We start from the raw sequence: 24,981 nt of genomic DNA on the forward strand, positions 1-24,981 counted from the left end.
CAAAATAGCCCCCAACACCCTACTCAGCAAACTGGATGTAGTCTATCACAGTGCCATCCGTTTTATCACCAGAGCCACATATACTACCCACCACTGCGACCTGTATGCTCTCATTGGCTGGCCCTCACTACATATCCGTCACCAGACCCACTGGCTCCAGATCATCTGTAAGTCTTTTCTAGGTAAAGAATCTCAGCTCAATGGTCACCATAGCAACACCCACCCGTAGCACGCGCTCCAGCAGGTGTATTTCACTGGTCACCCCCAAAACGAACACTTCCTTTGGCCGCCTTTCCTTCCAGTTCTCTGCTGCCAATGACCAGAACTAATTGCAAAAATCAAGTATCTCTACTTGCACATTCATCATCTGCACATCTATCACTCCAGTATTAATGCTAAATTGTAATTTCTTTTGCCGCTAGGGCCTATTTATTGTCTTACCTCCCTACTCTTCTATATTTGCACACACTGTACATATATTTTTCTATTTTTCTTTTCTTTTGTGTTATTGACTGTACGTTTGTTTCTGTGTAACTCTGTGTTGTTGTTTTTGTTGCACTGCTTTGCTTTATCTTGGCCAGATCACAGTTGTAAATGAGAACTTGTTCTTAACTAGCCTACTTAGGGTGAAATAAAAAATAAAAATAAAATCCTTTAACCCTCATCATATTTTAACCCTCATCATCGTTTAACCCTCATCCTCCTTTAACCCTCATCATATTTTAACCCTCATCATCGTTTAACCCTCATCATCGTTTAACCCTCATCATCTTTTAACCCTCATTATCCTTTAACCCCCATCATCGTTTAACCCTCATCATCCTTTAACCCTCATCATATTTTAACCCTAATCATCGTTTAACCCTCATCATTCTTTAACCCTCATCATCTTTTAACCCCCATCAGGGGCCCTCATCATCGAACCCTCAAACCCTCATCATATTTTAACCCTCATCATCGTTTAACCCTCATCATCTTTAACCATCATCAACCCCCATCATCGGTAACCCTCATCATCTTTTAACCCTCATTATCCTTTAACCCTCATACAGTTAACCCAATCATCCTTTAACCCTCATCATCTTTTAACCCTCATCATCCTTTAACCCTCATCATCCTTTAACCCTCATCATCTTTTAACCCCCATCATCGTTTAACCCTCATCATCTTTTAACCCTCATAATCCTTTAACCCTCATCATCCTTTAACCCTAATCATCCTTTAACCCTCATCATCTTTTAACCCTCATCATCCTTTAACGCTCATCATCCTTTAACCCTCATCATCATTTAACCCTCATCATCCTTTAACCCTCATCATCTTTTAACCCTCATCATCTTTTAACCCTCATCATCCTTTAACCCTCATCATCCTTTAACCCTAATCATCCTTTAACCTTCATCATCCTTTAACCCTCATCATCGTTTAACCCTCATCATCCTTTAACCCTCATCATCCTTTAACCCTCATCATCATTTAACACTCATCATCCTTTAACCCTCACCATCCTTTAACCCTCATCATCCTTTAACCCTCATCATCCTTTAACCCTCATCATCCTTTAACACTCATCATCCTTTAACCCTCATCATCCTTTAACCCTCATCATCCTTTAACCCTCATCATCCTTTAACACTCATCATCTTTTAACCCTCATCATCCTTTAACCCTCATCATCCTTTAACCCTCATCATTGTTTAACCCTCATCATCCTTTAACCCTCATCATCCTTTAACCCTCATCATCCTTTAACCCTCATTATTTTTTAACCCTCATCTTTTAACCGTTATCATCCTTTAACCCTCATCATCGTTTAACCCTCATCATCCTTTAAACATCTTCATCTTTTAACCCTCATCATCCTTTAATCCTCATCATCTTTTAACCCTCATCATCCTTTAACCCTCATTATCCTTTAACCCTCATCTTTTAACCGTTATCATCCTTTAACCCTCATCATCCTTTAAACATCTTCATCTTTTAACCCTCATCATCCTTTAACCCTCATCATCTTTTAACCCTCATCATCCTTTAACCCTCATCATCCTTTATCACTCATCATCGTTTAACCCTCATCATCATTTAACCCTCATCATCCTTTAACCCTCATTATCTTTTAACGCTCATCACCCTTTAACCCTCATCATCTTTTAAACCTCATCATCTTTTAACCCTCATCATCTTTTAACCCTCATCATCCTTTAACCCTCATCATCGTTTAACCCTCATCATCATTTAACCCTCATCATCCTTTAACCCTCATCATCTTTTAACCCTCATCATCTTTTAACCTCATCATCCTTTAACACTCATCATCGTTTAACTGTGCATTTAACCCTCATCATCCTTTAACCCTCATCCTTTTAACCCTTCATCTTTTAAACCGGATCATCTGGAACCCTCTCATCTTTAACCTGCATCATCCTTAACACTCATCATCGTTTAACCCTCACTCTTTAACCCTCATCATCCTTTAACCCTCATTATCTTTAACTCATCATCTTTTAAACCTCATCATCCTTTAACCCTCATCATCCTTTAACCCTCATCATCCTTTAACACTCATCATCGTTTAACCCTCATCATCTTTAACCCTCATCATCCTCTTGCTGTTGGTGATTCTCTGCAGCAGACCCTCATTATCTTTGGCCCTTCCCTCATCATGTTTTAACCCTCATCATCCTTAACACTTCATCGTTTAACCCTCATCATCTTTTAACCTCATCATCCTTAACCTCCTTTTAACCTCATCATTTTAACCCTCATCATCTTTAACCCTCAAATCTTTAACCCTCATCATCCTTTAACCCTCATCATCCTTCAACCCTCATCATCCTTTAACCCCATCATTGTTTAACCCTATCATCCTTTAACCCTCATCATCATTTAACCTCATCATCTTTAACCTCATTATTTTTTAACCCTCATCTTTTAACCGTTATCATCCTTTAACCCTCATCATCGTTTAACCCTCATCATCCTTTAAACATCTTCATCTTTTAACCCTCATCATCCTTTAATCCTCATCATCTTTTAACCCTCATCATCCTTTAACCCTCATTATCTTTTAACCCTCATCTTTTAACCGTTATCATCCTTTAACCCTCATCATCCTTTAAACATCTTCATCTTTTAACCCTCATCATCCTTTAACCCTCATCATCTTTTAACCCTCATCATCCTTTAACCCTCATCATCCTTTATCACTCATCATCGTTTAACCCTCATCATCTTTTAACCCTCATCATCCTTTAATCCTCATCATCTTTTAACCCTCATCATCCTTTAACCCTCATTATCAACCCTCATCTTTAACCGCATCCTTTAACCATCATCACCTTAACCTCATCATCCTTTAACCCTCATCATCTTTTAACCTCATCATCCTTTAACCCTCATCATCCTTTATCACTCATCATCGTTTTCATCATTTAACCCTCATCATCCCCCTCATTATCTTTTAACGCTATCACAACCCTCATCATCTTTTAAACCTCATCATCTTTAACCCTCATCATCTTTTAACCCTCATCATCCTTTAACCTCATCATCGTTTAACCCTCATCATCATTTAACCCCCATCATCCTTTAACCCTCATCATCTTTTAACCCACCATCATCTTTTAACCCTCATCATCCTTTAACACTCATCATCGTTTAACCTCATCATCATTTAACCCTCATCATCCTTTAACCCTCATCATCTTTTAACCCTCATCATCTTTAAACCTCATCATCCTTTAACCCTCATCATCTTTTAACTCCATCCTTAACACTCATCATCGTTTAACCCTCATCATCTTTTAACATTCATCATCCTTTAACCCTCATTATCTTTTAACCTCATCATCTTTTAAACCTCATCATCCTTAACCCTCATCATCCTTTAACCCTCATCATCCAGCAACACTGTATTCATCGTTTAACCTCATCAAACCCTCATCATCCTTTAACCCTCATTATCTTTTAACCCTCATCATCTTTTAACCTCATCATCCTTTAACACTCATCATCGTCTTTAACCCTCATCATCCTTAACCCTCATTATCTTTAACCCTCATCATCTTTTAACCCTCATCATCCTTAACCCTCATCATCATTTAACCCTCATCATCCTTAACCTCATCATCCTTAACCCTCATCATCCTTAACCCTCATTCCCTCATCATCCTTTAACCCTCATCATCATTTAACCCTCATCATCCTTTAACCCTATTTTTTTTAACCCTCATCTTTTAACCGTTATCATCCTTTAACCCTCATCATCGTTTAACTCATCATCCTTTAAACTCTTCATCTTTTAACCCTCATCATCCTTAATTCATCTCTTTTAACCCTTCATCTTTAACCCTCATTATCTTTAACCCTCATTTTTAACCGTTATCATCCTTTAACCCTGATCATCCTTTAAACATCTTCATTTTTAACCTGTCATCATCCTTTAACCTCATCATCTTTAACCTGTCATCATCCTTTATCACTCATCATCGTTTAACCCTCATCATCATTTAACCCTCATCATCCTTTAACCCTCATTATCTTTTAACGCCATCATCAACCCTCATCATCTTTTAAACCTCATCATCTTTTAACCCTCATCATCTTTTAACCCTCATCATCCTTTAACCCTCATCATCGTTTAACCCTCATCATCATTTAACCCTCATCATCTAACCTCATCATAACCCTCATCATCTTTTAACCCTCATCATCCTTTAACACTCATCATCGTTTAACCCTCATCATCATTTAACCCTCATCATCCTTTAACCCTCATCATCTTTTAACCCTCATCATCTTTTAAACCTCATCATCCTTTAACCCTCATCATCTTTTAACCCTCATCATCCTTTAACACTCATCATCGTTTAACCCTCATCATCTTTTAACCCTCATCATCCTTTAACCCTCATTATCTTTTAACCCTCATCATCTTTTAAACCTCATCATCCTTTAACCCTCATCATCCTTTAACCCTCATCATCCTTTAACACTCATCATCGTTTAACCCTCATCATCTTTTAACCCTCATCATCCTTTAACCCTCATTATCTTTTAACCCTCATCATCTTTTAACCCTCATCATCCTTTAACACTCATCATCGTTTAACCCTCATCATCTTTTAACCCTCATCATCCTTTAACCCTCATCATCTTTTAACCCTCATCATCTTTTAACCCTCATCATCCTTTAACCCTCATCATCTTTAACCCTCATCATCCTTTAACCCTCATCATCTTTAACCCTCATCATCTTTTAACCCTCATCATCTTTTAACCCTCATCATCCTTTAACCCTCATCATCTTTTAACCCTCATCATCTTTTAACCCTCATCATCCTTTAACCCTCATTATCTTTTAACCCTCATCATCCTTTAACCCTCATCATCTTTTAACCCTCATCATCTTTTAACCCTCATCATCTTTTAACCCTCATCATCCTTTAACCCTCATCATCCTTAAACTTCATTATCTTTTAACACTCATCATCCTTTAACCCTCATCATCCTTTAACCCTCATTATCTTTTAACCCTCATCATCAACCCTCATCATCTTTAACCCTCATCATCAACCCTCATCATCCTTTAACCCTCATCATCATTTTAACCCTCATCATCTTTTAACCCTCATCATCTTTTAACCCTCATCATTTTAACCCTCATCATCTTTTAACTCTCATCATCTTTAACCCTCATCATCCTTTAACCCTCATCATTTAACCTTCTTTAACCCTCATCATCCTTTAACACTCATCATCTTTTCATTACCCTCATCATCCTTTCCTTAACCTCATCATCTTTTAACCCTCATCATCCTTTAACCCTCATCATCATTTAACCCTCATCATCTTTTAACCCTCATCATCCTTTAACACTCATCATCGTTTAACCCTCATCATCTTTTAACCCTCATCATCTTTTAACCCTCTGTCCTCCAAATAGTTGAATTGATTTGAAGTGAAACTCTACAGAACACTGTACTGTACGTACTTTAATCACTAGACAGAGTGTAGGCTACCGTCAGTGTACAGGGTACCAGGCACCAGAGCATCCCACTACAGTGAGCTGTTCTTGTGGTATGATAAAACGATGTGATGTCAGGGGCAGCAGTGATACATCTAAAGTATGTGTTTGGGAAAGCACCTGGCAGTTTAACTAATGATCCTGGAGCCAGACGCTTAATAACAGATGGTTATTTGGATCTGAGGGTTGGAGGGCTATGGAGGGCTATGGTTAACACATCACCCTGTTGGTGTGAGTGTGGGTGGATCCTGATTCTGTGGAACATTCATGAGCCGTTGTCCAGGATGAACCTGTATAGATGGGGCCACATTTGATAATTCTCTGACTCTCCTGTGGTGCTTGTCTACACTGAAAACAGTGGTACCACGTTGTCCCAAGGAAAAATTCCTAAAAATGTTTTTTATTTGTTTAAATCCCAGCAGTGATAATTTATACCAAATGGCATCTCAGCTGGAATGCATGGCATGGAACCCTGTTAGCACGCTGGCTTCCACCATTAAGAGGTATGTCGACGTGACCCGCTCCTGTCATCTGAAACATTCCTCTTTGATCGGGATTAACAGTCATTAATCTGCACTAGTCTCAGAATAGCGGAGAGAGGGGGTGGTTGTTGGGGGTGGAGGGCTCCCTTCATTAAATCACACATTTGAACCCTCACTGGCATTGTTTAAATATTTGATTTAGTAGCAGAGTGAGGCTCCACATGGGGCCTGTGAAATACATCATTTCTCACTGAGGTGATTAGAAAGAAAAAACATTCCCAATATCACAGATGTCACATGTCACATATGGGTTGTTTTTTCTTTTCTCTTAGCTCTCTCTCTCTCTCTCACACACACACACACACACACACACACACACACACACACACACACACACACACACACACACACACACACACACACACACACACACACACACACACACACACACACACACACACTGTATAGGGAGTAAATATAAGGAGTAAGTATAGGGAGTAAGTATAGGGAGTAAATATAGGGAGTAAATATAGGGAGTAAATATAAGGAGAAGTATAGGGAGTAAATATAGGGAGTAAATATAGGGAGTAAATATAGGGAGTAAATATAAGGAGTAAGTATAGGGAGTAACTATAGGGAGTAAATATAGGAAGTAAATATAGGGAGTAAATATAAGGAGAAGTATAGGGAGTAAATATAGGGAGTAAATATAAGGAGAAGTATAGGGAGTAAATATAGGGAGAAAATATAGGGAGTAAATATAGCAAGTAAATATAAGGGGTAAGTATAGGGAGAAAGTATAGGGAGTAAATATAGCAAGTAAATATAAGGGGTAAGTATAGGGAGAAAGTATAGGGAGTAAGTGTAGGGAGAAAGTATAGGGAGTAAGTATAGGGAGAAAGTATAGGGAGTAAGTATAGGGAGAAGTATAGGGAATAAATATAGGGAGTAAATATAAGGAGAAGTATAGGGAGTAAATATAGGGAGAAAATATAGGGAGTAAATATAGGGAGTAAATATAAGGAGAAGTATAGGGAGTAAATATAGGGAGTAAATATAGGGAGAAAATATAGGGAGTAAATATAGCAAGTAAATATAAGGGGTAAGTATAGGGAGAAAGTATAGGGAGTAAATATAGCAAGTAAATATAAGGGGTAAGTATAGGGAGAAAGTATAGGGAGTAAGTGTAGGGAGAAAGTATAGGGAGTAAGTATAGGGAGAAAGTATAGGGAGTAAGTATAGGGAGTAAGTATAGGGAGTAAATATAGGGAGTAAATATAGGGAGTAAATATAGGGAGTAAATATAAGGAGAAGTATAGGGAGTAAATATAGGGAGTAAATATAGGGAGTAAGTATAGGGAGTAAGTATAGGGAGTAAATATAGGGAGTAAATATAGGGAGTAAATATAGGGAGTAAATATAGGGAGTAAATATAGGGAGTAAATATTGGGAGCGTTACTTTCTTCACATGACGGTGATCAGAGTTAACCTACCTATTTCCTTATCACTACATCACTGTCTCTAGTTGAGGGGGAAACATCACATTTTCACTTGCTTTACTGCTCTAATGAAAAGGTCCTCTTTCATTCTTGCTTTGTTGTCATTTTCAGTGTCCCTCTTTTTCTAACTCCCCTCCTCCCCTCCTCCCGAACCCTCCCTCTGTTTCTGTCTGTTTTCTCCGGAGATTGTGTGCATGTTAAATTAGCCTCTCTGTTTTGTCTGTCCTGGCTGGGAAATGTATCCTGCTATAATTTTCCCGTGTGGGGCATCAACCTTGACCACGGTGGGACATGTAACAGAGGGGAAGGGCTCTGCACTGGGGAGTAGTGGAAGTAGATCAGTAGGCTTTCCCCCTGGGATCCTCCAGCCTGGGCTCCAGAGCCAGGGCTTAGTTAGACTGGAGGGGAGGGTCTGACCCTTCCACCACCTCCCCGAAAAAGCCAGCAGAGGCCTGGGTGACTGAATGATTAATCTGCTTCTAAATGAGAGGGACTAGTGCTTAGGCTGTGGAAAATTAGACTTGGAGTCTCATCTCAAGGAACGCACGGCAAAGTATGCATGTGCCTCTTCCAGATAAACGCCACCACTCCCCAATCACCCTCCCCAGCCCTGTCACCCTCCCAAGCCCTGTCACCATCCCCAGCCTCATCTCCCTCCCCAGCCTCATCTCCCTCCCCAGCCTCATCTCCCTCCCAAGCCCAGTCTCCCTCCCCAGCCCTATCTCCCTCCCCTCCAAAGCCCAGTTTCCCTCCCCAACCCAGTCTCCCTCCTCAGCCTCGCCCCTCTCCAGCCCCATCTCCCCTCCCCAGCCTCGCCCCCTTCAGCCCCGTCCCCCTCCCCAGCCCTGTCTCCCTCCCCAGTCCCCTCTCACTCCCCTCCCCAGCCCTGTCTCCCTCCCCAGTCCCCTCTCACTCCCCTCCCCAGCCTTGTCTCCCTCCCCAGCCCAGTCTCCCTCCCTCCCCAGCCCTGTCTCCCTCCCCAGTCCCCTCTCACTCCCCTCCCCAGCCCTGTCTCCCTCCCCAGCCCCTCTCATTCCCCCCCAGCCCTCCCCTCCCCAGACCCTGCCCTCTCCCTCCCCAGTCCCCTCTCACTCCCCTCCCCAGCCCTGTCTCCCTCCCCAGTCCCCTCTCACTCCCCTCCCCAGCCCTGTCTCCCTCCCCAGGTCCCCTCCCCTCTCCCTGTCCCCTCCCCAGCCCCTGTCTCCCTCCCTCCCCAGTCCCCTCTCATTCCCCTCCCCAGCCCTGTCTCCCTCCCCCCAGTCCCCTCCCTCCCCAGCCCTGTCTCCCTCCCCAGTCCCCAGCCCCTTGTCTCCCTCCCCAGTCCCCTCCCCTCCCCTCCCCAGCCTTGTCTCCCCCCAGCCCCGTTTACCTCCCCCCCCAGGCCTGTCTCCCTCCCTCCCCAGCCCCGTCTCCCTCCCCTCCCCAGCCTCTCCCTCCCCAGCCCCGTTTACCTCCCCTCCCCAGCCCTGTCTCCCTCCCCAGCCCCGTCTCCCTCCCCAGCCTGTCTCCCTCCCCAGCCCTGTCTCCCTCCCCAGGCCTGTCTCCTCCCCAGCCTCGTCTCCCTCCCCGCCTCCCCTCCCCAGGCCTGTCTCCCTCCCCCAGCTTCGTCTCCCTCCCCAGGCCTGTCTCCCTCCCCGCCTCCTCCTCCCTTCCCAGCCCTCCCTCCCTCCCAGCCTCGTCTCCCTCCCCCTGTCTCCCTCCAAAGCCTCATCTCCTCCCCAGCCTCGTCTCTCCCTCCCCTCCCCAGGCCTGTCTCCCTCCCCAGCCTCCCCTTCCCAGCCCTGTCCCTCCCCTCCCCAGGCCTGTCTCCCTTCCCAGCCCTGTCTCCCTCCCCAGCCTCCTCTTCCCAGCCCCGTCTCCCTCCCCCCAGGCCTCCAGCCCTGTCTCCTCTCCCCAGCTCTCCCTCCCTCCCCAGCCCTGTCTCCCTCCCCTCCCCAGCCCTGTCTCCTCTCCCAGCCCCATCTCCCCCTCCCCAGCCTTGTCTCCCTCCCCAGCCCGTCTCCCTCCCTCCCCAGCCCTGTCTCCCTCCCCAGTCCCCTCCCTCCCCCCAGCCCTGTCTCCCTCCCCAGCCCTGTCTCCCTCCCCAGCCCTCCTCCCCAGCCCTCTCCCTCCCCAGCCCCCCTCCCCAGTCTCCCCCCAGTCCCCTCCCCAGGCCCCCCAGCCCTGTTTCCTCCCTCCCCAGGCCTGTCTCCCTCCCTCCCCAGCCCCGTCTCCCTCCCTCCCCAGCCTCCCTCCCTCCCCAGCCCCGTCCCCCCAGCCCTGTCTCCCTCCCCAGCCCCAGCCCTGTCTCCCTCCCCAGCCCTGTCTCCCTCCCCAGCCTCGTCTCCCTCCTCCCAGCCCTCCTCCCCTCCCCAGGCCTCTCCCTCCCCCCGCCTCCCCTCCTTCCCAGCCCCGTCTCCCTCCCCTCCCCAGCCTCGCCCCTTCCCAGCCCTGTCTCCCTCCAAAGCCTCATCTCCCTCCCCAGCCTCTCCCTTCCCAGCCCTGTCTCCCTCCCCTCCCCAGGCCTGTCTCCCTTCCCAGCCCTGTCTCCCTCCCCAGCCTCGTCTCCCTTCCCAGCCCTGTCTCCCTCCCCTCCCCAGGCCTGTCTCCCTTCCCAGCCCTGTCTCCCTCCCCAGCCTCGTCTCCCTTCCCAGCCCCGTCTCCCTCCCCTCCCCAGGCCTCTCCCTCCCCAGCCCTGTCTCCCTCCCCAGCTCTGTCTCCCTCCCCTCCCCAGCCCCGTCTCCCTCCCCAGCCCTGTCTCCCTCCCCTCCCCAGCCCTGTCTCCCTCCCCAGCCTCGTCTCCCTTCCCAGCCCCATCTCCCTCCCCTCCCCAGGCCTGTCTCCCTCCCCAGCCCTGTCTCCCTCCCCAGCCCTGTCTCCCTCCCCAGCCTCATCTCACTTCCCAGCCCCATCTCCCTCCCCTCCCCAGCCTCCCCTCCCTTCCCAGCCCTGTCTCCCTCCCCTCCCCAGGCCTGTCTCCCTCCCCAGCCTTGTCTCCCTCCCCAGCCTTGTCTCCCTCCCCAGCCTCGTCTCCCTCCCCTCCCCAGCCTCGTCTCCCTCCCCAGCCTTGTCTCCCTCCCCAGCCTCCCCTCCCTCCCCAGCCCCGTCTCCCTCCCCTCCCCAGCCTCGTCTCCCTCCCCAGCCCCATCTCCCTCCCCTCCCCAGCCTTGTCTCCCTCCCCAGCCTCGTCTCCCTCCCCTCCCCAGCCCTGTCTCCCTCCCCAGCCTCGTCTCCCTCCCCAGCCCTGTCTCCCTCCCCAGCCTCGTCTCCCTCCCCAGCCCTGTCTCCCTCCCCTCCCCAGCCTTGTCTCCCTCCCCAGCCTCGTCTCCCTCCCCTCCCCAGCCCTGTCTCCCTCCCCAGCCCTGTCTCCCACCACAGCCCTGTCTCCCTCCCCTCCCCAGCCCTGTCTCCCTCCCCAGCCCTGTCTCCCTCCCCAGCCTCGTCTCCCTCCCCTCCCCAACCTCGTCTCCCTCCCCAGCCCTGTCTCCCTCCCCAGCCCTGTCTCCCTCCCCAGCCCTGTCTCCCTCCCCAGCCTCATCTCCCTCCCCAGCCTTATCTCCCTCCCCTCCCCAGCCCTGTCTCCCTCCCCAGCCCCATCTCCCTCCCCAGCCCTGTCTCCCTCCCCAGCCCCATCTCCCTCCCCTCCCCAGCCCTGTCTCCCTCCCCAGCCCTGTCTCCCTCCCCAGCCCTGTCTCCCTCCCCAGCCCCATCTCCGTCCCCAGGCTCTGACTGTATATGTTAACGTGAGCCTGAGGTGTTAAGCGCCACAATGAATGAGTGAATGATCTGTGGGGAGATTTATTGCAGCATGCAGCTTCACTGTCTCCACTCCGGCTGTCCTTGGAAAGAGCAGAGACAAAGACTGCTTTATGCCCTCTCAACCATGTATTGATCATTTAACTGTACAGGATACAAACCCTCCTTCCCTGAAATAGAAAAATGACAGAGTGCTTTTTAAAACTAATAACAGATATAAGCCGTCTGGATATTATGGGACTAAATGTGAACCGTAGCTGTCTTGAAATGCTGTAGCTGCAGTGTACTGTGCATAACTGAACCGTCTTCAGTTAATACTCTCAGAGGCTGCCTTCAGTTTGTGATGGGTTAATAAGTGTTCAGAAAACATTTCTAAAACAAGTAGGCTAGTAGGCTGGGGAGGGAGACAGGCCTGGGGAGGGAGACAGGCCTGGGGAGGGAGACAGGCCTGGGGAGGGAGACAGGCCTGGGGAGGGAGACAAGGATCGCACACAATACCTAAACTATGTTTCATACATATTTAATATTTCTGGATATACTACAATGGATCATGGTACTTTTGTGCTATGTCCTTCTCCTGTACCTCTATTTGATTGAGAGTAGTAGGTGGGTGACAACCAGGTCTTGCAGTGCTAACCAGTTCCTCTTTGATTTATTAAGACAAGCCCTTATTTACTGAGGAAAACTAATATAGTATGCAGCTTGAACGTGTGTTAATCCCGGGTCAGAGAGAGAGGCCTAGCCTTACGAATAAATCTGTGAATGACAGGAAGTGAACCTTTTGTCTTTCCTCCGAGTTCCACTTTGGATGCTTTAGGTGAATATACTGCACTGTGACGCATAGAGCAATTTGCTCCTATGTCAAAACAAGTTATAGCGGGTGATTTCGCGGCATTTATTTATTCTGGGCTTTTACCTACTGTGCATGCTATTGAAATACAATGCCAATGCAGCTGAACCTGAGTGCTAAACTCCTAAATGACAAGTTTTATTTAGGACAGGGAGACCCTTTACAAGAGGGACCATTTACTGCAGTTTTACAGTACATTTAACAACGTGAAAATAATAGGCATTGCCATTGCATCCTACATTTTCTTGACTTCCACTCTGCCGTTTTTCATGGCCCTGAAGCTGCTGAATGCTCTTGAACTTCAGCTTTTATGTGAGTTGTAATTTGGCAGACAAAATAGAAAATGGTCACATCATTCCTCACTAAAAATGCTCTTGTGTCTTCCTGTTTGTGGACAGCCATGCTACGGGTTATGAAAGTGACCCCAACCCTCCCATGGTGTATAGCTGCAGCACCCAGTACCGCATCCACACCCATGGCATCTTCAGAGGCATGCAGGTCAGTTCTCTTCTCTCACACCCACGGCATCTTCAGAGGCATGCAGGTCAGTTCTCTTCTCTCACACCCACGGCATCTTCAGAGGCATGCAGGTCAGTTCTCTCCTCTCACACCCACGGCATCTTCAGAGGCATGCAGGTCAGTTCTCTCCTCTCACACCCACAGCATCTTCAGAGGCATGCAGGTCATCTTCTCTCACACCCACGGCATCTTCAGAGGCATGCAGGTCAGTTCTCTTCTCTCACACCCACGGCATCTTCAGAGGCATGCAGGTCAGTTCTCTTCTCTCACACCCACGGCATCTTCAGAGGCATGCAGGTCAGTTCTCTCCTCTCACACCCACGGCATCTTCAGAGGCATGCAGGTCAGTTCTCTCCTCTCACACCCACGGGCATCTTCAGAGGCATGCAGGTCAGTTCTCTCTCTCACACCCACGGCATCTTCAGAGGCATGCAGGCTCAGTTCTCTTCTCTCACACCCACGGCATCTTCAGAGGCATGCAGGCTCTTCTCTCACACCCACGGCATCTTCAGAGGCATGCAGGCAGTTCTCTTCTCTCACACCCACGGCATCTTCAGAGGCATGCAGGTCAGTTCTCTCCTCTCACACCCACGGCATCTTCAGAGGCATGCAGGTCAGTTCTCTTCTCTCACACCCACGGCATCTTCAGAGGCATGCAGGTCAGTTCTCTCCTCTCACACCCACGGCATCTTCAGAGGCATGCAGGTCAGTTCTCTCCTCTCACACCCACGGCATCTTCAGAGGCATGCAGGTCAGTTCTCTCCTCTCACACCCACGGCATCTTCAGAGGCATGCAGGTCAGTTCTCTCCTCTCACACCCACGGCATCTTCAGAGGCATGCAGGTCAGTTCTCTTCTCTCACACCCACGGCATCTTCAGAGGCATGCAGGTCAGTTCTCTCCTCTCACACCCACGGCATCTTCAGAGGCATGCAGGTCAGTTCTCTCCTCTCACACCCACGGCATCTTCAGAGGCATGCAGGTCAGTTCTCTCCTCTCACACCCACGGCATCTTCAGAGGCATGCAGGTCAGTTCTCTTCTCTCACACCCACGGCATCTTCAGAGGCATGCAGGTCAGTTCTCTCCTCTCACACCCACGGCATCTTCAGAGGCATGCAGGTCAGTTCTCTTCTCTCACACCCACGGCATCTTCAGAGGCATGCAGGTCAGTTCTCTCCTCTCACACCCACGGCATCTTCAGAGGCATGCAGGTCAGTTCTCTTCTCTCTCACACCCACAGCATCTTCAGAGGCATGCAGGTCAGTTCTCTCTCTCACACCCACGGCACCTTCAGAGGCATGCAGGTCAGTTCTCTTCTCTCACACCCACAGCATCTTCAGAGGCATGCAGGTCAGTTCTCTTCTCTCACACCCACGGCATCTTCAGAGGCATGCAGGTCAGTTCTCTTCTCTCACACCCACGGCATCTTCAGAGGCATGCAGGTCAGTTCTCTTCTCTCACACCCACGGCATCTTCAGAGGCATGCAGGTCAGTTCTCTTCTCTCACACCCACGGCATCTTCAGAGGCATGCAGGTCAGTTCTCTTCTCTCACACCCACGGCATCTTCAGAGGCATGCAGGTCAGTTCTCTCCTCTCACACCCACGGCATCTTCAGAGGCATGCAGGTCAGTTCTCTTCTCTCACACCCACGGCATCTTCAGAGGCATGCAGGTCAGTTCTCTTCTCTCACACCCACGGCATCTTCAGAGGCATGCAGGTCAGTTCTCTCCTCTCACACCCACGGCATCTTCAGAGGCATGCAGGTCAGTTCTCTTCTCTCACACCCACGGCATCTTCAGAGGCATGCAGGTCAGTTCTCTCCTCTCACACCCACGGCATCTTCAGAGGCATGCAGGTCAGTTCTCTCCTCTCACACCCACGGCATCTTCAGAGGCATGCAGGTCAGTTCTCTTCTCTCACACCCACGGCATCTTCAGAGGCATGCAGGTCAGTTCTCTCCTCTCACACCCACGGCATCTTCAGAGGCATGCAGGTCAGTTCTCTCCTCTCATGGATTCTTCACACCCAGGTCACACTCTGATTCCTACTCTCCACACATAACTTTCCTTATGTGCTCAGGTCCAAGGTCGGCACAAGGAGCACAGACACATATTCTCTCATGAACACACACACACACACACACACACACACACACACACACACACACACACACACACACACACACACACACACACACACACACACACACACACACACACACACACACACACACACACACACACACACACATAAACACACACACACTCCCTAAATGCCAGAACAAGGTCATCCTCTACTGCCAAGTCCAGGCACTGCACGGGTGCTGGCAGAAGAGGAGGAGGAGGTGAGAGAGACTAGAGATGTAGAGTAGAGAGAGAGAGATCGAAAGAGCCTGACGCAGTGAGCAGAATGCCAGAATAGTTGGGACATTTAAAAGGCATCTCAGGATGAAAAGGGAAGAGGAATCACTTTCAAGAAAACCATGAACAATAAAGATAGTTTCCATACGCAGGCCCATGTTAATAAATCATTAGATCTTAGTTAGTGTCCGTCGGCAGCTTGAAAACACAGAGAGCAGAGATTCTCCAGACCTATTCTCACTCCCTTCTCATTGTTTTCAAATGAAACCAGGAAACCCTCATTCACAAAAAATACATACTTGGATGAAACATTTGAAATGTATGGTATGAAAAGTGGACACAATTAAAAAGTGTTTTGGTGCTCAGAAAGCCTTTTATTGGACAATCCCAACATTGGCTCTGCCCCCTCTGTGAAGTGTTGGTGTCTAGATAAGGAACAAGGCAGGCAGTACAGCAGTGCTATAAAACACTGAAATCATTTACTTATCAATAGGCTGCTAACACTATTATTTAGACTGCCAGTGTCCACAGAGCCCATTACACTAAGAGCCTCCTAATGAACATCAGATGGGTTTCAGGGTCTGGGGGGTTGAAGAAGGGGAGGAGTACAGGGGGGCATGGACAACTGAGATGGGGTCTGCCTAACGTCCGTGACTAACGGCTTACGTTTAGAGACTAAATCAGTGGCATGGAGTTCATTTGAGCGCTCGTTTTACGGCTAATTCTAGTATAATGAGCCTCCGTTAGCGAGATAATCACACTTCTTTTGCCTTGGCCTTTTTTAATTGGTCATTAATTTTGAGTTACCTTTTGCTGTGATAGACTAGTAGGTAGCTTAGTTACTGTTATCTCTTTATATGATATGTTGTGGTTCTAAACCTGTACCATTGCTTACTATGTGTGTGTGTGTGTGTGTGTGTGTGTGTGTGTGTGTGTGTGTGTGTGTGTGTGTGTGTGTGTGTGTGCTTGCGCGCGTGTGTATGCGTGCGTGTGTGTCCGTGTGTGTGCGTGTGTGTGCGTGTGTGTGCGTGTGTGTGCGTGTGTGTGCGTGTGTGTGCGTGTGTGTCCGTGTGTGTGCGTGTGTGTCCGTGTGTGTGCGTGTGTGTGCGTGTGTGTCCGTGTGTGTGCGTGTGTGCGCACCACATCACAGGATGTCCGACGGGTGCCAGGTATCGCTCCAGCCATTGTTCGCTCAGAGACCAATGAGAAGAGGCCATTCATGTGTGCATATCCTGGCTGCAACAAACGATACTTCAAGCTGTCCCACCTGCAAATGCACGGCAGGAAACACACAGGTAAGAGCCAGGGCAACCATAGATCAAACCCTATTACACTAACAGACTAGTGTATCAGTGATCCAGCCCACTCTGTGTTCCCCTCTGCCCTCCCTCCAGGTGAGAAGCCCTACCAGTGTGACTTTACCGACTGTGGACGAAGGTTCTCCAGGTCAGACCAGCTCAAGAGACACCAGCGAAGACACACAGGTTTGCCCTTTCTCTCTCTTTCTCCTTCATTTTCTCTTATTTATTTTCTCTCTCTCTCTTTCTCTTATTTATTTTCTGTCTCTTTCTCTTTCTCTTATTTATTTTCTCTCTCTTTCTCTTATTTATTTTCCCTCTCTCTCTGTTTGAGCTCCCTCCATCTCTCTGCCCTCTCTGTTGTTAATGGAACACTATAACTCAGGTTCCCTTTGCAATGGCTTCCCTCCTGGCCTGTGCTCTACTCTGTCTATCTCTCTCTGTGTGTGCCTAGGGGTTAAACCGTTCCAGTGCGAGACGTGTCAGAGAAAGTTCTCGCGGTCTGACCACCTTAAGACCCACACCCGGACTCATACAGGTAAAACAAGTGCGTAAACGTTTATTTTTACACATCTACTTATCTCTTTTCTGCTTAGAACTTAGTTAGGTACGTTTCATGAACTGTAGAGCTCAAGGCTTTGTGGGTACAGTGTTTCAACGAGTCAAGGTTATGTTATTTTACCAGATGGAAATTGGTTAGATAAAATGTTACTAAAAGTGATCTAAAAGGATCATAGGAAATGAATTGGAATTCTTCCTCCCCTTCAGTATAATTTAAACCAGATACTACCTAACAACGCTCTCTCTCCCTCTCCTAGGCGAGAAGCCCTTCAACTGCAGATGGCCCAACTGTCAGAAGAAGTTTGCCAGGTCTGATGAGCTGGTTCGTCACCACAACATGCACCAGAGGAACCTGACCAAGCTGCAGCTTGCCATCTGAGCCAGATCTGAACCAGACCACTCTGCTCTGCATACACACCGGCCTCGCTGCTCTCTAACACTCTGCCTACATGAGACTCTGAATCTCCATCTCGTCAACGATGCCTGTAGCACAAAGGGGACACGCAGCAGAGCAGGTCTATCCACTAGATAGCACAGCCACAAAGTAAAACATGACTGCGTTGTAAAGATTCATAAAAACAACAATGAGCTTTTTAGTCTTAATTTAAGGTAAGGGTTAGGTATAAGGTTTTAAAGAAGAGAAATTGTAGATATTTAAAGAAGAGAAATTGTAGGAATAGGCGGGGTTTATTACTTTGTGGCTGTGGTAACAGAGCAGGGGGCTGACAGTCTTGTTCATCTGCATGTAGCTGTAGAGCCTCACCTACGCACAGTCCTCCAAACAGCCCCATCTAAGGATGGTCCTCTGTCCAGATGCTCTGATCCAGAGGGTTATTTTTAGTAAGACATTTAAAGAGGGAAAAAAAATGTTTCTGTCTCTTGTTGGTGTTGTATACAGTAGATGTGAATGACTTTATGCCTTTCATTTGTAGTGTTACTTTGAGCAGTTTCAGATTAATTTATTATTTTATCATACTTTTGTGAATTAAAATATCTTTCACTGGAATGATTTCTGGAACGGGGGACATTTTTTACTTTGGTCCAGCAGCATGTTCATAATCGCTTTCGTTCAGTCCACAAATTTGATCTGCACCAGGTAGTTGAATCATAAAGCTACAGTAAGTCCGCTTCAGTCTGTGATGTTGTCTGTAAATATTGTTTCACTTTGACTGTGGATTTTGGGGATGTGAGTTAAAAAATATACATGTATCATCACACTGGCTATGTGGCCAAGAAGTTGTGCTATTAAATTATGTAAATAATAGTACTGGACAATGGATTGTATTTGAAAAAAATATCCTTGCCATGGAAACATGTGACTTAACTATTATACTTTAGACTAGACCTACTTTGATAGATCCAGGAAATGCTTTTTTACAGTTTTTCTCAACTGCTAAAATACTAAAACCCATTGGCTGAACAAAGTTCTCAGTTGCCTGGACTCATTTAGCTAATTATGCAGTCTGTTGTCAATACCTTAAACCGTTTCACATGGTAAAACACCATTAGCAGATCTCACTTAGATTTTTCAGCAAAACTCTAAACACGTTCTCATTCTCAAAACACATTCTGCACTCTAATGCACATGTCATCCATACTGGTAAACACAAGTGGCAACAAGCAAATACAAATAGAGAACAAATGTCATTGATTGAACACAACCTCTCAAAATTGATTTAACCTGTTTCAAATGATGCGACACAACCAATATAAGCCAGTTCAGAGAGCAAACAGGTTGTTGAAGGTGGGAAGGAGAAAGTCTGAGAATGGATACTGTAGTACAGTGCATTGTAGGCTGTATACTGTACAATGGATGAATTGTATGGCCCTGAACATTGTGCTTTCCATTTATTAACAGTACTGACTGATCAATAGATTTTGACTGGTTGCAGGTTCATATCAACACAGAACAAGAATTACAGTATCACAGAGACATAAGACAAGTTTGTGAGGTGCAGCGTACAGTACTGTAAAAATAGGGGTACAAGGAGGAGGAAGAACAAAAAAACAAAATTGCAAAGAGCAAAGCAGAGTAGTCATTTCTGATCAATTTTGAGCTACTATGATAGAACATGATTTCATGTTCATCAAAAGACAATGACAGAAAAATATGAATATTTTTTTAGATAAAAAATGTACTTCTCCCTGAGAACTGTATGTTTTGAACAATGTGTTTTCTATTGCTTGAGAGTGTATATCACTCTCAATCATTTTGATCACTTTGTTTATGATTTGAGAGCAGTGTTTGATTTTGAACACAGATAAAACTGTTTTGAGGTGAATGTTTCATTTTGAGAGAGGAGTCAGAGGTTACGTAAATAGTACTTGAAGATGAGGTTTTGTGTTTAATGTTTTCAGGAAATGGAGCAAGGTTTCAGAAAATGTGTTTTAGTAATTGAGAAAAACTGTAAGTGTCAAAACACTTATCTGTCATGGAAACATTTTTTTTTTTACTCTGAAGTGTATTATCAGTATATTATGTTCTGTTCCCCTCTGTTTAAACTGTATCTTTCCCCACTATTTTTATACAGTATATATATATATATATACTGTCAACGATTCTTAGACACCATCATCATTCCTATCCTTAAGTTCTATATGCTGATTCTGTTGTTGTTATTTTTCCCCATTGAGTTCTGTATTAAAGTCCTCCAGCAGTGTGTGGCCTGCCTGGGCAGCTGTGTTGGCTCAGGGGGCCAGTGTTGAGTTACTTTTGCCCTCACTAACAGGGCTGATCAACCGCGCTCCTGAGACCCAATGACCAGACCATAGCCTGACCTTAACCTGACCAGGTCGTGACCGCTCGTAGGTCATCTTACACGAGTCGCCAGAGGAGGCTCATACTGGCCAGCATAAAAGTAGTTATGATAACAAAACAGAACTCTTTGACTGTAGCTAACATCCGCTGCTTTCTTTATCTCGAACCAGATTATTTAAAAATTCCTTGGCTTCTGAGTGAAACAGGAGACACAGATAAACATAAACATGTTTTCTCTCAAACTCACTGTTGCTCAGCACTCCATCTTCATCAAGCCAGCTATGCATCTCCCTGCACTTAGACAAAGAACACACTTCTATGTTGTTTCTCTTTCCGTTGTCAGTTTGTTTATCATTTGACATCCACATTAATGCACTGTCACTGTGAAAACAACAGACAAAAAGCTTGCTATAATGTCAAAATGTACTACAGCTAGCTTTAAAACATCAAGCCTTCTCTCCGAGTGGCTGACTGCACGGTGATAGTGTTTTATCACATTGGGGGAATATTGTTGTTGAGATCCTCTTCTTTCTTTAACTATTCGCTTGGCCCCAGTGTTGTGTAAATCAGCTTGACTCTCTCACACTATTACTCATATAGAAAAACGCTATATCTCAAGAGTGCCAGTGGTTAATCTCTGTCCCAGATTTCTGCTCCAAGGCCCAGCTCCACAGCCTTTGAAGAGAGGTGACTGTTTTTTGTAACTTTAGTGCAGTCCACTTATAATCGTCACAACAGAGGCTGTATGAAAACCATCCATTTAGAAATAGTACATTCCTTTACACAAATGTGGGGCATTCTAAGAGGATAGGGTTGAATGGGAAAGAATACGGATGACATCAGTATAGTGTACTGTCGTAGGACAACTTTACAGTACATTAAACACTGCTTTCAAAGCCTTTTGTGTTATCTAAGAAGTCATTGTTCATGAGGTTTACCTTCATCATAAAAGGTAATTCACATTTTACATCTGAAGATCCTGTGACTGTTGAAAAGAAAGTGATGTACAGTACATATAACACATTACAGTAACCCCTTAAACCATCTGAAGATCCTGTGACTGTTGAAAAGAAAGTGATGTACAGTACATATAACACATTACAGTAACCCCTTAAACCATCTGAAGATCCTGTGACTGTTAAAAAGAAAGTGATGTACAGTACATATAACACATTACAGTAACCCCTTAAACCATCTGAAGATCCTGTGACTGTTAAAAAGAAAGTGATGTACAGTACATATAACACATTACAGTAACCCCATTAAACCATCTGAAGATCCTGTGACTGTTGAAAAGAAAGTGATGTACAGTACATATAACACATTACAGTAACCCCTTAAACCATCTGAAGATCCTGTGACTGTTAAAAAGAAAGTGATGTACAGTACATATAACACATTACAGTAACCCCTTAAACCATCTGAAGATCCTGTGACTGTTAAAAAGAAAGTGATGTACAGTACATATAACACATTACAGTAACCCCTTAAACCATCTGAAGATCCTGTGACTGTTAAAAAGAAAGTGATGTACAGTACATATAACACATTACAGTAACCCCTTAAACCATCTGAAGATCCTGTGACTGTTAAAAAGAAAGTGATGTACAGTACATATAACACATTACAGTAACCCCTTAAACCATCTGAAGATCCTGTGACTGTTGAAAAGAAAGTGATGTACAGTACATATAACACATTACAGTAACCCCTTAAACCATCTGAAGATCCTGTGACTGTTAAAAAGAAAGTGTGGTTTTAGGTTCAGAACAGAAAGATGTCTCAGTGGGGTTCTCCTCTATGTCAGTTGACCCAAAGAAACCAAACAATCGACTGATATCTGATAGAACACGCTAGCATAAACAATATAGTGTACATTTGATTTCTCCATATAGATGTGCCATCTTCCTACAACTTTGAAATCCCCTCAGAATCCTCTTTCATCCATTTCCAGAATGCAAAAGCCATGGCACTGTGTCCAGAGATGTGGGAATAACACAGAATGTAGAACACATTTGTTGTATTAACAATGGCTCATCCCAACAGCTGCTATGCAAACCATTCAACTGATACAGACGCTGTTCAGAGAATATACACATTCAAACCTGCTCCCCATCTTATTTTTAGCACATTAAACCAGTCTTTCTATATAGCAGCTAATTATATTAACCATTGCATACTATATTATATCACTTTATATAATATTAGTGACCTTATTGAACACACAACATTATTAAGGAGTTCTGGCTCAGTGATATAGTAAACAGTGTGACCAGTGACCAGAGAGTGAGTGTGGGGTTGGTGTGTGTTGAGCTTGTAAAGTGCTGGTGGGTGATTCCAACCTGATAAGCCCTTAGCTGCTCTGCTGGTCAAAGCATCCTGCCGTGTCGCTGACACGTTTACGACCCAGACCAGTGGGCCCGTCTCAGCCCTTCAGTCAAGCCTCTGATTTGATAAGATTAACAGGGAGATGGTGATAAATAATGAGGCCTATTAAAGAGTAAAGACACAGGAGGGAATGTATAGGGTCTTAGGCACTCAGCGTCTGATCAGTTTGTTTATTTGGGGAATAGGTAGTGAGACTGGAGGAGTCTGTCAGCAATTAGAAGCTTAAGGCCTGTCGCTGAGAATCTGATCCAAGGAGAGCGGAGATAATCTGATCCAAGGAGGGTGGAGAGAATCTGATCCAAGGAGAGTGGAGAGAATCTGATCCAAGGAGAGTGGAGAGAATCTGATCCAAGGAGAGCGGAGAGAATCTGATCCAAGGAGAGCGGAGAGAATCTGATCCAAGGAGAGTGGAGAGAATCTGATCCAAGGAGAGCGGAGAGAATCTGATCCAAGGAGAGTGGAGAGAATCTGATCCAAGGAGAGCGGAGAGAATCTGATCCAAGGAGAGCGGAGAGAATCTGATCCAAGGAGGGTGGAGAGAATCTGATCCAAGGAGAGCGGAGAGAATCTGATCCAAGGAGAGCGGAGAGAATCTGATCCAAGGAGAGCGGAGAGAATCTGATCCAAGGAGAGCGGAGAGAATCTGATCCAAGGAGAGCGGAGAGAATCTGATCCAAGGAGAGCGGAGAGAATCTGATCCAAGGAGAGCGGAGAGAATCTGATCCAAGGAGAGCGGAGAGAATCTGATCCAAGGAGAGCGGAGAGAATCTGATCCAAGGAGAGCGGAGATAATCTGATCCAAGGAGAGCGGAGAGAATCTGATCCAAGGAGAGCGGAGATAATCTGATCCAAGGAGGGTGGAGAGAATCTGATCCAAGGAGAGTGGAGAGAATCTGATCCAAGGAGAGTGGAGAGAATCTGATCCAAGGAGAGTGGAGAGAATCTGATCCAAGGAGGGTGGAGAGAATCTGATCCAAGGAGAGTGGAGAGAATCTGATCCAAGGAGAGCGGAGAGAATCTGATCCAAGGAGAGCGGAGAGAATCTGATCCAAGGAGGGCGGAGAGAATCTGATCCAAGGAGAGCGGAGAGAATCTGATCCAAGGAGGGCGGAGAGAATCTGATCCAAGGAGAGCGGAGAGAATCTGATCCAAGGAGAGCGGAGAGAATCTGATCCAAGGAGAGCGGAGAGAATCTGATCCAAGGAGAGCGGAGAGAATCTGATCCAAGGAGAGCGGAGAGAATCTGATCCAAGGAGAGCGGAGAGAATCTGATCCAAGGAGAGCGGAGAGAATCTGATCCAAGGAGAGCGGAGATAATCTGATCCAAGGAGAGCGGAGATAATCTGATCCAAGGAGAGCGGAGATAATCTGATCCAAGGAGAGTGGAGAGAATCTGATCCAAGGAGAGCGGAGAGAATCTGATCCAAGGAGAGCGGATAGAATCTGATCCAAGGAGAGAATCTGATCCAAGGAGGGTGGAGAGAATCTGATCCAAGGAGAGCGGAGATAATCTGATCCAAGGAGAGTGGAGAGAATCTGATCCAAGGAGAGCAGAGATAATCTGATCCAAGGAGGGTGGAGAGAATCTGATCCAAGGAGAGTGGAGAGAATCTGATCCAAGGAGAGTGGAGAGAATCTGATCCAAGGAGAGTGGAGATAATCTGATCCAAGGAGAGCGGAGAGAATCTGATCCAAGGAGAGTGGAGAGAATCTGATCCAAGGAGAGTGGAGAGAATCTGATCCAAGGAGAGTGGAGAGAATCTGATCCAAGGAGAGTGGATAGTAGCTGAAGTATCAGTGAGTTGTAAATCTCATGAAGTTACACTCCTACTTCTCACCCCCATCCACACTCACTCTGCCCAAAAACATCTGTACTCCAACCTGCATGGCAACGGAATAAATCCACAGAACCTATAACATATAACATCACCTTGAGGTCATAGTCTTTTAGGAGCTCCCTTTAATGTCCTTGATTAACCTTACTTGATTACAAATCATCTGTGGATGTTTTACCTCCTGGATCTAAGGGACACAATACAATGAAGGACACTTAGTGCACTTTGAAAATAAAAAGCAAACGAAACAATGGATACTAAACACTGCCTTAACTGCAATTTATAGAAGCTCTACCCCGATAACAAAAGGAGAGGGTTGATCATAAACAAATGCAGAACAGTTTGAGTAAAAATGCAATTAATTCAAATAATCATAAATATTGTTATGATTATGAGAAAAGAATTATTGAATATAGAATGGAAAATTGAAATCGTTGATAGCACTCAAATCCCAGCTTTTTTTCACCAGGCAGGCAGTACAGTAAGCTGAGCCAAATCAGGGCTATATTGGGAGACAGAGAGAGAGAGAATCGGAGAGAGACAGAGAGATAGAGAGAGACAGAGAGGCGGAGAGAAAGAGACAGAGAGATATATAGAGAGAAGAGAGAGACGGAGAGATAGAGAGAGAGAGAGAGAGAGAGAGAGAGAGAGAGAGAGAGAGAGAGAGAGA

At 46.0% G+C, this 24,981-nt stretch overlaps 1 protein-coding gene and 1 long non-coding RNA gene across 51 annotated transcripts in view; one reads left to right on the forward strand and one right to left on the reverse strand.

Annotated features, from left to right (window-relative positions):
• Nucleotides 1–20,987, forward strand: part of LOC118395896 (Wilms tumor protein homolog A) — a 32,519-nt gene extending 11,532 nt beyond the window's left edge. Inside the window, exons 4-14 of one of the 50 annotated variants that reach the window (XM_052466173.1) lie at nucleotides 6,445–6,528; nucleotides 12,990–13,227; nucleotides 13,316–13,453; nucleotides 13,678–14,321; nucleotides 14,461–14,736; nucleotides 14,783–14,920; nucleotides 14,967–15,012; nucleotides 16,622–16,766; nucleotides 16,866–16,955; nucleotides 17,224–17,316; nucleotides 17,588–20,987. In XM_052466173.1, the coding sequence (XP_052322133.1) occupies nucleotides 6,445–6,528; nucleotides 12,990–13,227; nucleotides 13,316–13,453; nucleotides 13,678–14,321; nucleotides 14,461–14,736; nucleotides 14,783–14,920; nucleotides 14,967–15,012; nucleotides 16,622–16,766; nucleotides 16,866–16,955; nucleotides 17,224–17,316; nucleotides 17,588–17,709 (2,014 nt within the window). In that variant the 3' untranslated portion in view covers nucleotides 17,710–20,987. Of the gene's footprint in view, nucleotides 1–6,444; nucleotides 6,529–12,989; nucleotides 13,228–13,315; nucleotides 13,454–13,677; nucleotides 14,322–14,460; nucleotides 16,479–16,621; nucleotides 16,767–16,865; nucleotides 16,956–17,223; nucleotides 17,317–17,587 lie in introns of those variants that run through there. The other 49 variants (XM_052466172.1, XM_052466174.1, XM_052466181.1 and 46 more) reach the window with 49 other exon arrangements.
• LOC127908306 (uncharacterized) lies at nucleotides 1,400–6,437 on the reverse strand. The gene is made up of 3 exons (XR_008066759.1): nucleotides 5,792–6,437; nucleotides 4,704–5,197; nucleotides 1,400–2,291 (listed from the first exon to the last, which is right to left on the reverse strand). It is a non-coding gene; the product is annotated as an uncharacterized LOC127908306 (long non-coding RNA).
• Nucleotides 20,988–24,981: the final 3,994 nt, after the last annotated feature.

The sequence above is a fragment of the Oncorhynchus keta genome, chromosome 17, assembly GCF_023373465.1.
Source record: "Oncorhynchus keta strain PuntledgeMale-10-30-2019 chromosome 17, Oket_V2, whole genome shotgun sequence".
In the NCBI taxonomy this organism is placed as follows: Eukaryota; Metazoa; Chordata; class Actinopteri; order Salmoniformes; family Salmonidae; genus Oncorhynchus; species Oncorhynchus keta.